This window comes from Mobula birostris, chromosome 20, assembly GCF_030028105.1.
Source record: "Mobula birostris isolate sMobBir1 chromosome 20, sMobBir1.hap1, whole genome shotgun sequence".
In the NCBI taxonomy this organism is placed as follows: Eukaryota; Metazoa; Chordata; class Chondrichthyes; order Myliobatiformes; family Myliobatidae; genus Mobula; species Mobula birostris.
In genome coordinates this window covers 58,069,286-58,082,890 of record NC_092389.1, presented here as the reverse complement: position 1 = coordinate 58,082,890, position 13,605 = coordinate 58,069,286, and the positions used below count along the sequence as shown (strand labels likewise).

At 40.9% G+C, this 13,605-nt stretch overlaps 1 protein-coding gene across 1 annotated transcript in view; it reads right to left on the bottom strand.

Moving 5' to 3' along the window:
• The window catches only part of LOC140185003 (uncharacterized), a 147,670-nt gene that overhangs the window by 25,087 nt on the left and 108,978 nt on the right, over positions 1-13,605 (bottom strand). Inside the window, 2 exon segments of the mRNA XM_072238234.1 lie at positions 4,109-4,232; positions 4,404-5,813. Of these exon segments, the coding sequence (XP_072094335.1) occupies positions 4,109-4,232; positions 4,404-5,813 (1,534 nt within the window).

Here is a 13,605-nt window from a genome sequence, read left to right as displayed (position 1 = left end):
CATAAGGCAGAATGACGTGGTGGAGGGAGTACATTCAGATTGGAGGATTGTGACTAGTGGTGTCCCACAAGGATCTGTTCTGGGACCTCTACTTTTCGTGACTTTTATTAATGACCTGGATGTGGGGGTAGCAGGGTGGGTTGGCAAGTCTGCAGATGACACAAAGGTTGGTGTAGAGGATTGTCAAAGATTGCAGAGAGGCATTGATAGGATGTAGAGGTGGGCTGAGGAGTGGCAGATGGAGTTCAACCCGGAGAAGTGTGAGGTGGTACACTTTGGAAGGACAAACTCCAAGGCAGAGTACAAAGTAAATGGCAGGATACTTGGTAGTGTGGAGGAGCAGAGGGATCTCGGGGTACATGTTCAGAGATCCCTGAACGTTGCCTCACAGGTGGATAGAGTAGTTAAGAGAGCTTATGGGGTGTTAGCTTTCATAAGTCGAGGGATAGAGTTTAAGAGTCGTGATGTAATGATGCAGCTCTATAAAACTCTGGTTAGGCCACACTTGGAGTATTGTGTCCAGTTCTGGTCACCTCACTATAGGAAGGATGTGGAAGCATTGGAAAGGGGTACAGAGGAGATTTACCAGGATGCTGCCTGGTTTAGAGTGTATGCATTAAGATCAGAGATTAAGGGAGCTAGGGCTTTACTCTTTGGAGAGAAGGAGGATGAGAGGAGACATGATAGAGGTGTACAAGATAATAAGAGGAATAGATAGAGTGGATAGCCAGTGCCTCTTCCCCAGGGCACCACTGCTCGATACAAGAGGACGTGGCTTTAAGGTAAGGGGTGGGAAGTTCAAGGGGGATATTAGAGGAAGGTTTTTTACTCAGAGAGTGGTTGGTGCACTGCCTGAGTCAGTGGTGGAGGCAGATACACTAGTGAAGTTCTAGACAGGTACGTGGAGGAATTTAAGGTGGGGGGGGGTTTATGGGAGGCAGGGTTTGAGGGTCGGCACAACATTGTGGGCCAAAGGGCCTGTAATGTGCTTCAGTGTTCTATGTTCTATGTTTGGATGTCAATATACATTTCCTGTCACAGATTTTTTTTTTACATTTTCTGTTCCATAATTCTATCCACAGATTCTACACCTTCCAACCCCATGCCACCTGTTTTTAATGATTTTATTTAATATTTTACCAACAGAGCCACACAACCCCACTGCTAGCTTGTTCTTTCAAGAAACATATAAGCATCTGGGAGACAAGTGGACCTGCAGATGCTAGAAATCTAGAGAACTACACACAAAGTGCTGGAGGAGCTCAGCATGTCAGGCTGCATCTATGAATGGGAATCAACATTACGGGCCAAGACCCTTCATTGGGACTTGATACTCACGTATCTGGAATATCAACAGGCATAGAAAATAGGAAGTAGTGCGAAATAAGGAAAACTTTTCACAAAATTTAGTTCAAGGCTCAAAAAAACCTGCCAAACAGAGCTCAATAGTTACCAAATACAACAAAAGCAATAAACACTTCCATCAATACCGACATTGACTTTTTTAATGAAAGTATCTTGGTCACATTTCAATCTGTAAGGTTTACAAAGATAAATAAGAACTGAAATGACTACTTTAGAAAAGACTATTTACACTCAATCCCACTGAGATTAACACGAACTTGGACAGAAGGAGGAACAGAAATATCACACATGAAAGAAAAATCACAGAACATCATCCAGAGCCCCAAACTCTGCCCTGTGCAGACCCACCTCTGGTTTCTGACCCTGCTCCATTGAGCATCCAGCTAATGGTTTCCCATTCTGCTTTCAATCTTTAGAGGACGTGTTTTCTAACAAGCCTTTAGAAGCAGGGAAAATGACCCATAATGTGGGAATGAGCCCTGAACGAGGAAGTTAACTCCCAATGTCATTCTTCCTCAGCCCAGAGATTTGAGGGGCAAAGAACATCTCAGACAGAACTGCAGTCAGCTTGACTTCTTCAGTCTGCAGAACATTCAAGGGAAACCTCTTCACCCACAGAGCGGTGACTGTTTGGAACTCATCACCACAGGGAGAGTGAGAGATGAACAACAGGGGAGGATTTAAAAGGACTTTTGTGGAGCTGAATCACTGGCAGGGTCCAGCCGGCCTGAGTTGACTCTCTACTATACACTAGGTGTGGTATAAATTCACTAAGATTTCCAAAACTGTTTCAATACAGAATACGACCAAAACATATGTGTCAATATTGCTGTCTCAGTTTTACATCTATCACACTGATTATCAACATTAAGAAACACTTTAGACAGTCTCTCCTTTGTCAAATAGTAACAATGTACAATTTTAAATTGAATTAAACGGTGACTGGCACAAATCAAAGAAGAGTTAACCAACTTCAAAATTCTCTGTTAGCAAGGTCATGTTAAGCTCTCTTTCCCAATCTTGCTTAATCTTAAGTGAAGGGTAATTATACTGTTGTAACAGTAAATTATTAATTTTGCCAATAAAACTTTCACAAAAGGATTCATTTTTAAAATAATGTCTAACAGATCAGAATCCTGTATATATGGAAAATTACTTAAATATACTTGTAAGAAATGTCTGACCATAAGATATTGCAAAAAAAAAAAGTGAATACGAGAGAGTATTTAGTTACTAATTTCTCAAAACACATCAATCGGCCTTCTTGGAACAGATCCATGAAGGAATAGACTCCTTTATTCCTCCAAAGAAAAAAAGTAGGATCACTTAATGAAGGTTGAAGTAATTTCCATTTTCTCTACAATTTCTAAAGCTTTAGAAATTAAATTACAACCTAATAAATTGACAGTTTTTTTGGTATAATCCCTCAATATATTCATGGTATTTCTATATCAGACCAACATGTAATTGCATTTGTTACATTATTGGCCAGAAGGGCTATTTTATTAAAATGGAAAGATGTCTCTGCTTCCACTTTGATACAATGGTTCTCTCAGCTGATGTTATGTCTCAGTTTGGAGAAAATCAGAAGTAGAACTTTTGATCCTCAATCTGACTTTGAGAAAAGGTGGGGCTCTTTTGCCTGCTACTATCATCGGATTTGAGTTAATTAAGATGGTTTCCTTCTGATTCTTGTTTCAATAGATTTGAGTTGGTGGATTGATGTTTTTCTTTTATGGAAGCTTGTATGGTGTACAGCTCCGCAGTCAGGCTCCCAATGGTTTCTTTTCTCTTTTTGTTTATTTTTTTGTTAGCAAGGTTTTTTTTGCTTTAGTTAGTAGGGGTTCTTAATTTCCTTCTTTTTTCAAAAAAAAATATTCTTAACACTTTTTTTTATTGTTGATATATTGTTTAGCTTTGTTAATCAGTTATTTGGTAATTTAATTCCTCATTGTGCATATTGACATGTTGACTTGATTAATGTATTTTTTGTTGATCTCAATAATAAACAATAAAAAGATTTTAAAATGAAATAAATTCACTAAGTACAAAGACAGAGTTTAAAATACACTGATTTGTTTGTCTCAGATCCAGAATATTAAACTCCAGTCCCATTAAACGTGAATGTGCAGCAGAAGAAACTCCTCCCGTGCCCAGTGACCAGGGTGCAGAACTGGGTGTGGTGACCAGCAGCAATAATTGCAGAGTTCAGCACCAACAGTCACTGTGGAAATTGCATTCTGCAACGGGGATGGATAAATATCCAGCACGCAGCTTATTGAAACTTTCTCCCCAGTGTGAACCCGGTAGTGTGTCACAAGTGTAACATGCCGTAAGGTTTCACTGCTAATGTAGTGGCCTCTCTGCAATGTTTCACTGCTGAGGTAACGGTTTCTCTCCAGCAGCAATGTTTAGGTTACGACTAGAGATAACAGGGTTTTGGAATGCAGGGCTATTCAATGACAGAAATGTTGTTCTTCTGTGTGAGTCTGGAAGAGAAATTTTCGTGGTCTTTTGCTGGGGAGAGATGAGAAAATGCGAATGAAGAGAGTGGCCCCTTTTTCTTTTTCTTTGTTTACTTCACTAACCCTACAGTCAAAGTACGAATTCTAAAGCTCAGTTGTTTAATCACATATTGTGTACTGTTTGTTAATTGAGATTTCTTACGTTTGGCCGGGCTGGGGGGCTATCAGCCCCTACATTAAGCTGCTAGCCGAAGCGAGAGTTACATAAGGTTAGATGACTGAGCGAATCCCTTCCCACATTCAGAGCAGGTGAATGGCCTCTCCCCAGTGTGAACCTGGTAGTGTGTCATAAGGATAGATAACTGAATGAATCCTTCACCACATTCACAGCAGGTGAATGGCCTCTTCCCAGTGTGAAATCAATGATGCACATTTGGTTGATTTGGCTGAGAGAATTTCTTCCTGCTCTCTTCTGAGCAGGTAATCGGCCTCTACCCGGTGTGAACTCGCTGGTGTCTCTGTAGTTGAGATAATAGAATGTATCCCTCCCCACACTCTAAGCAGGTGAACGGCCTCTCCCCACTGTGAACTGACCAGTGTGCTTGTAGGTGGGATGACTGAGTGAATCCTTTCCCACACTTTGAGCAGGTGAACGGCCTCTCCCCAGTGTGAACTCGCTGATGTACCTTCAGTAGAAATGACTTAATGAATCCCTTCCCACAGACTGAGCAGGTGAATGGCCTCTCCCCTGTGTGAACTCGCTGATGTATCTTCAGTAGAGATGACTTAATGAATCCTTTCCCACAGTCTGAGCAGGTGAATGGCCTCTCCCCAGTGTGAACTGACCAGTGTGCCATTAGAGTGGACGACTGAGTGAATCCTTTCCCACACTCGGAGCAGGTGAACGGCCTCTCCCCAGTGTGAACTGACTGGTGTCTCAGTAGCTGAGATGACAAAGTGAATCCCTTCCCACAGACTGAGCAGGTGAATGGCCTCTCCCCGGTGTGAACTCGCTGATGTACCTTCAGTTGAGATGGTTGAGTGAATCCCTTCCCACAGACTGAGCAGGTGAATGGCTTCTCCCCAGAGTGAACTGACTGGTGTGTCAGTAGACGAGCTAAACGTGTGAATCCCTTCCCACAGTCTGAGCAGGTGAATGGCCTCTCCTCGGTGTGAACTCTCTGATGTGCCTTCAGTTGGGATGACAAAATGAATCCCTTCCCACAGTCTGAGCAGGTGAACGGTCTCTCCCCAGTGTGAACTCGCTGATGTACCTTAACTTGAGCTGACGAAATGAATCCCTTCCCACAGTCTGAGCAGGTGAATGGCCTCTCCCCAGTGTGAACTCGCTGATGTACTTTCAGCTGAGATGACAAAATGAATCCCTTCCCACAGTCTGAGCAGTTGAATGGCCTCTCCCCAGTGTGAACTCGCTGATGTACCTTCAGTAGAGATGACTTAATGAATCCTTTTCCACAGTCTGAGCAGGTGAACGGCCTCTCCCCAGTGTGAACTGACCAGTGTGCCATTAGAGTGGACGACTGAGTGAATCCTTTCCCACACTCTGAGCAGGTGAACGGCCTCTCCCCAGTGTGAACTGACTGGTGTCTCAGTAGCTGAGATGACAAAGTGAATCCCTTCCCACAGTCTGAGCAGGTGAACGGCCTCTCCCCAGTGTGAACTCGCTGATGTACCTTCAGTTGAGATGACTGAGTGAATCCCTTCCCACAGACTGAGCAGGTGAACGGCCTCTCCCCAGTATGAACTCGCTGATGTACCTTCAGTTGGGATGATAAAGTGAATCCCTTCCCACAGTCTGAGCAGGTGAATGGCCTCTCCCCAGTGTGAACTCGCTGATGTACCTTCAGTTTAGATGACCAAGTGAATCCCTTCCCACAGACTGAGCAGGTGAACGGCCGCTCCCCGGTGTGAAATCGCTGGTGAGCCATTAGGTCAGATGACCGAGTGAATCCTTTCCCACAAATTCAGCAGATGACCAGCCTCTGCCCAGTGTGAACTGACTGGTGTGTCCACAGGTGGGAAGACCGACTGAATCCCTTCTCACCCACAGGACAAGGTGAACGGCCTTGTCCCAGTGTGAACTTGCTCATGTATCTTCATGAGATGACCTTGAATCCCCACAGTCTGAAAAGCTGAACAGCCTCTCCCCTGTGTAGACTGACAGGCATGCCAGTCAGTCAGATGATCGAGTGAATCCCTTCCTCCACTTCTTACAGACATGCACAGAGACAGCAAAACTGGCGTGTTGTGTTCGAGATTCCCGGAGATAAATTCCTTGTCATTTTTAACCTGAAAAAAGATATATAAAATCCATCAATAAGTGAAGAACAACATTTCAGATGAGATCACTTCAGTTGTCAAGGTGTGATCTGGCATCTCACTGTTACAGTGAAGTTTAACCCAAGTTGGAGAGAGAAATCATCTTCTAACTGGGCACAATGCTGGTATCTGGAATGACCATCAAATTCTCTGATGCTCTTCCTGTCTCTTAAAAAAAATAAGGCATTTCTGCCATCTCCAATCTGTGGAGTATAAGAAATGCAAGAGAACAAATAAGAAATAAATCAGGATGGCTAAAAGAAGGCATGAGTTTGCCCTCGCAGAAAAGATGAAGAATAATCCTCAGAGATTCTGGAGTTATATTAAGAGCAAAAGGATTCCAAGGTACAAAGTTGGTCCTCTGGAAGACCAGAATGGCAATCCAGATGTGGAACCAGAGCAGATGGGAAGATCTTAAATATTGTTTTCATCTCTATTTACTCAGGAGATGGACACAAGGTCTATGGGAGTGTGGAAAAGCAGCATTAACATCGTGGACTCTGTACAGATTAAAGAAGAGGAGATGTTTGCTATCCTGAGGCAGATTAGGGTGGATAAATCTCCAGGGCATGACAAGGTGCTCCCTCGGACCCAATGGGAGGCAAGTGCAGAAATTGTCGGGGCCCTAGCAGAGATAATTAAATCACACTTAGTGACAGGGGAGTTATCAGAGGATTGTAGGATAGGCAAAGTTATTTCGCTGTTCAACATAGAACTTAGAAATCTACAGCATACTCCAGGCCATTCAGCTGACAATGTTGTGCCAACTTACTCTAGAAACGGCCTGGAATTTCCCTAGCACATCGCCCTCTATTTCTCTCAGCTCCAGGTACCTATCTGAGAGGCTGTTAAAAGACCCTATTGTATCTGCCTCCACCACCGCCGCTGGCAGTGCATTCCACGCACCCACCACTCTCTGTGTAAAAAACTTATCCCTGACATCCCCTTGGTATCTATTTCCAAGCACCATAAATCTATGCCGCTCGTGTTAGCCATTTCAGCCCTGGGAAAAGCGTCTGGCTATCCAAAGAATTAATGTCCCTCATCATCTTATACACCGAAAAAAGGCTCTAAGCATAAACAAGGAAACTATACATTGCTTTGAGGATTTGTTGGAAGGATACACAATTATGAGAGTATAGATAGGGTAAATGCAAGCAGGCTTTTTCCACTGATGTTGGGCAGGACGACAACCAGAGGTCATGGGTAAGTGGCTTCCCCAGTTATTGAAAATTTAACGGGACTGCGTGGAAAACCTCTTCACTGAATTGATTATGAGAGTGTGGAATGAGATGCCAGCACAAATGGTGCATGTGAGCTCGATGTCACCATTTAAGGGAAGTTTGGATTGGTACCTGGATGGTTGGGGTATGGAGGGCTGTGATCCCGGTCGTTGCATTGGACAGCTTAATTGTTTTCAGCACTGTCCAGATGGGACAAACGGCCTGTTCCTGGACTGAACTTCTCCATGCTTCTTTGACAGAGAAGCTGGCCAAACTTGACTGGAAGGGGAAGCTGGCAGGAATGTCGGTGGAGCAACAAAGGCTGGAGTTTCTGGGAGCAGTTCGGGAGCGGCATGGTAGATACACACCAGTGAAGCACTCCAAAGGCAGCAGGACACAACCATGGCTGAAATAAGAAGCCAAAGCCCCAGCAAGTTAATGGATACTTCTCCTGGTATTAGAGAATGGCGATTTAATTCTAATTTGCTTCAAGACCCAGATTTTGTTAAGTTTATGAAAGAGCAGATTGATCTCTTCTTTTCCACTAATATTACAGAAGAAATCTCCAACGGGACAACATGGGAGACTTTTAAACCATCTATCCGTGCACAGGTTATTTCTGATTCTGTTGGTTTGTAAAAACGTATTAAGAATGAAACCCTTTTGTTGGTTGATAAAATTTAAGAAATTGATAAGGAATATTCTATTGCTCCTAGTAAGGAGCTTTATAAACAGAATCAAACTTCAAATGGAACACAGCTTATTGTTAACATCCTCTATTGAAAATCAATTAATGAAAACTAGAAGTGAGTTTTATATACACAGTTACAAATTGGGTAAACTATTAGCTGATCAATTGAAAACTGCTACGGTTAAAGGTCAAATCATTAAGATTCACAAACATGATGACAGCGTGACAGTTAATCATGATCAGATAAACAAATCTTTTCAGGAGTTTTATACCTCCTTATACCATTCTGAATTTCCTCACGATCCCAACACTATGCAGGACTTTTTAAGGAAATTGAATTTTTCGAAATTATCACCCGAAAAATGTTTAACATTGAAAACTCCTATTACGGATGAAGAAACAACAGCTGTTATTTCTTCAATGAATTCCGGCGAAGCACCTGGTCCAGATGGTTTTACAGTGGAATTTTTAAAGTTTTTTTCATCTATTCTTTCTCCTCGGTTGTCTAGAGTTTTTAAAGAAGCAATCAGATTAGGTAAATTACCACAATCATTTTATGGAGCTTCTATTTCTTTAATTCTTGAAAAGAATAAAGATCCTACTGATTGTGCATCATACAGAGCGAAATCTCTCCTGAATGTAGATTCTAAATTTTTTTCTAAAGTATTAGCAACTAGGTTAGAGAAGGTATTACCTCAAATTATTTCTGTGGACCAAACTGGATTGATTAAAAACCGTTATTCATCTTTTAATATTAGGAGGTTAATGAATATTGTCTATACTCCTTCACTTAGTACTCCAGAATGTGTTATTTCATTAAATGCTGAGAAAGTTTTTGACAGAGTTGAATGGCCATATCTATTTAGTGTGCTTGAAAAATTTAATTTTAGTCTGATATTTATATCTTGGATTAAATTGATATATCATACCCCTGTAGCTTCCGTTTGTACTAACATTCAAAGATCTCCCTTTTCTCACTTATCTCGGGGTACTAGGCAGGGATGTACTCTTGGTCCATTATTATTTGATATTGCCCTTGAACCTTTAGCAATTGCTATCCGAGACTCACCTAACATTTTTGGTATTACCTGTGGGAATGAAATACACAAGTTATTATGTGCAAATGATTTGTTATTATACATTCAATCCTGAGAAATCCGTTCCCACTATTTTATCTTTGTTGGCTCAGTTTAGTCATTTTTCTGGTTATAAACTAACCTTATTAAGAGCGAACTATTTCCCCTAAATATGCAGGTTCCAATTTATGGATGTTTGCCATTTAAATTGGATACTGATTTTTTTACATATTTAGAGGTTAAAATTACAAAAAGGCATAAGGATTTACTTAAGGCTAATTTCTTACCTTTAATTGATAAGAATAAACTTTTGTTTACTAAATGGCCACCAATGTCTCTGTCATTGATCGGTCGGATCAATGCTATTAAGATGGTTATTTTACCTAAATTTTTATATTTATTTCAAGCGGTGCCAATTTTTATTCTGAAATCCTTTTTTGATAATGTTGAGTCCAAAATTGCTTCATATATATGGCAGAATAAAAATCCTAGGTTAGGTAAAAGATACTTACAGAAATCTAAAAAGGAGCGGGGTTTGTCATTGCCGATTTTTAGATTTTACTATTGGGCAATTAATATTCGATATTTAAAATTTGGTTATGGGACTTGGATGTAACTACAAGTCCACACTGGGTAAATCTTGACTGATCGTTTCCACGGATGCTGCCCGACCTGCTGAGTTCCTCCAGTGTGTTGTGAGTGTTGCTTTGACCCCAGCATCTGCAGAGTATTTTGTGTCAAAAATCTTGAATGTAATTCTTTACAAGGGTTTCCATTGGGTTCTATTTTAGGCACTTCGCTTCCCTTTACTCTTTCTAAATTGTATAAACAAATGGATAACCTAATAGTGAAATATACTTTATGAATATGGTTTCAATTTTGAAAATCTTTTGGGATGAATCAATTTATTCTAGCAAGTCCTAGTATATCTATTTTTTTCTTCCAACCCTCCATTATGGACCAAGCATATTTGGCTTGTAATACTAAAGGTATAGTACGATTTTGTGATCTATTTTTGGATAATTGTTTCATGCCCTTTGAACAATTATCCAACAAATACAACTTGACTAGATCTCATTTTTTTAAGAAATTTACAGATTAGAAACTTCTTAACTACTGTTTCTCCTACCTTCCTGAATTTATATTCAATGGATATTTTGGGAAAAAAAATAGATTTAAATCCTTTTCAGAAAGGTGCAATTGCAACTATTTACAATATAATTATGAAAATACCTCCAGACGTATCTAATAAAGTTAAGACTGATTGGGAAAGGGAACAAGATTACTTTACTGATTGAAAAATGGGAAAAAATTTCTTCAATTAGTTAATTCATCCTCTATATGTGCTGAACATGCATTGATACAGTTTAAAGTAGTGCATAGGGCTCATATGTCTAAGGATAAATTAGCTCATTATGACTCTCATATAAATCCTGTGTGTGATAGATGTCACTCTGAGATAGCTTCTTTAACTCATATGTTTTGGTCATGTCCTCTTTTAAAAAAATACTGGAAAGATATCTTTGATATTATCTCAACTGTTTTGAGTATTGATTTACAACCCCACCCTATCACTGCAATTTTTGGTTTACCAATGATAGAACCAAATCTTTTAACCTCTTCAGCTCAGCGGATGGTTGCATTTCTTATATTAATGGCTAGAAGATCCATTTTACTGAATTGGAAAGAGATCAATCCTCCCACCACATTTCATTGGTTCTCTCAAACTATGTTGTGTTTAAACTTAGAAAAAATTAGGAGTGTTATTTATGATCCCTCTATTAAATTCAAAAAGACTTGGAGGCCATTTATTCAACACTTCCATATGATGTAATCTGACCTTTTCCAATCCTGTTCTCTCTCTTTTTAATGCATGTTGAGAGGAGCGGAGTCAATGACATTAATGGTTCTTTTTTTTAATGTTTCACAACAGCCCAGGTCTTTTTTTTTAGTTTAGTTGGTTAACACTGTTTAGGTTAGTTTTTTTTTGGGAGAGGATATATTTTTTTTTCCTTTTTCACGATATATTTTTTAAAACTTTTTTTTGTATATTATATTATATTTGTATCCTGTATAATTGGGAGGTTTAATACCCATGTGTCAACTGGGTGTATATTTAAATATGTTAAGTACAACAATGTGATCCCAATAACTTTGTATCAATACTATGTTATGTTTATTATTATGAAACTGATAAAAGATTGAGAAAGAAAGAAACAGAAGCCAAAGCCAACATAAAAGCCAAAGAGAGGGCAAATAATAGAGCAAAAAATACTGGGAAGCTTTTAAAAACCAACAGAAAGTCCGATGAGCTCAGGGCGTGGAATTATGATATTGTAGTCATTAATGAGTCTTGGTTGCACCCAACAGCCTGAGGCATTTAGAGGAACAACATATTCAGGGCCTTAATATCGCTTGAAAACCAAGGTTCCCTGCACCACTTGCCATTCAACTTTTATTTTTGGAAGGCACAGACAAACTCTACACACACAAAATGTCACTTCCGAAGTCCTCCCACTTACCAAGTACTCCTTTGCCAGAAAACAGCCTGTCCCAATCCACACTTGTCAGGTCCTTCCTGACACCATCAAAATTGACCTTTCTCAAATTTAGAATCTCAAACTGTGGCCCAGACTGCTCTTTTTTTATATTTACTTGGAATCTCATGGCATTATGATCACTAGCTACAAAGTGTTCCCATACACTAATTTCTGTCACTAGCCCTGGATCATTTCCTAATAGCTTATTGCACACTTCTATGTCAGAAATTCTACATACTGATTAACGGCACATTTGACAAACTCTACCCCATCTAGTCCTTTTACAGTATGGGAGTTATAGTCAATATATAGGAATTTAAAATCACTTACCATCTCAACTTTTGTTTCTTGTCATAGTCTGCGATCTCTCTACAAATTTGTTCCTCTAAATCCCTCAGACTGCTGGGTGCAACCAACTCCCAGTAATGGCTACAATATCATAATTACCTGATCCGTACATACGTGGTGTGCGGTGAAAAAGGCACAACAGTGCCTCTTTCACCTCAGATGGTTGAAGAGGTTTGGTATGGTTCCCCAAATCCCAAGAACTTTCTACAGGGGCACACTTGAGAGCATGCTGAGGGTCTGCATCACTGCCTGGTACGGGAACTGTACTTCCCTCAGTCGCAGGACTCTGCAGAGAGTGGTGCGGACAGCCCAGCCCATCTGTAGATGTGAACCTCCCACTGTCCAGGATATTTACATTATTGTGTAAAAAGGACCCGTAGGATCATTGGGGAGCGGAGTCACCCGAACCACTGAATGTGGCAGCTGCTACCATCCGGGAGACGGGACCGCAACATAACAGCCGGGACCATCGGCTCCCATTCCCCCAGCAGCCGGAAGCTCCCCGGGGCCCGTGGGGCTGAGAGAGAGGGACTGTCCCGGGACTGCGGGCCACGGTGCCCGGACTCAGTCGGTGCCGAAACCCCCCGCCCGGCCGGCGATCCGCTCTCACCTGGTGCCGGTCGTCCCCAGGCCGTTTGTGCACTGCGCGCATGCGTGATATCTGGTTACGTCACAATCCTGACGCCTGCGCCTGCGCATTTAATCGGTGCTGCAGTGAAGGGAGTTCTTTCTGAGGCGCCGCTTTCGGGGTAATCACGGTGCCGTTAGGTTTCTGCAAGCACCGGTTCCGTGTCCGTGTCTCACTGTGTTTTGTGTGTAGAAAACTCAGCAGCTGTTTTAACGCAGAAAGCAGCTTCTGTAAATAATATACTCAATATCAACAGGCATTTCGTCTGTCAAGAGCCGAAGTACAATCCTCTTAGAAATGCAGATATAAAACACAAGAGATTCTGCAGTTGGTGGAAATGTAGACACACACACACACACACACACACGCATATATATTCTTTGTTGAGTATTTTGTTGGCAATCTCAATGCTAATGCAAACAGCTTTTCTAATTGTTTTGCAAATTTTCCTTGTACTGTGATGTGGCTCTGCTGAAAAGAACTGTGAAATACTTGAACAGCCTTCCCTGCGGTTAGCCTCCCTAATATGTTGTGGTCCCTAAAAGAAATAAAAGCATAAGGTGTATCCTTATTGTATTGTCTTATGTAATGCTTTGTTTCGTGATTTTGTCTAATCCGTAAACCAGTCTGTAATATGGAAACTGGGTATATGCAGAAAATGTGACATGAAAATACAGTATGTACTTATATATTTTCATGGAGTCGTTTTTTAATTCTATTACAACTTTAAGCACGTCTACAGGGGGTTTGGCCTCATCACGCAGGACATCAATAGAGTAGCTCCTCAGCAGCTAGCCAGCTAGTTTAAATAATGTTAGCTATGCTAATGAACAAATGACACCTGTTAAACTCACCTCAACATGTCTTTTACAGTCATTTAACCCACCATGGGCAATAGAAAAGTCACTGTTGCAGACAGTGCAATGAGC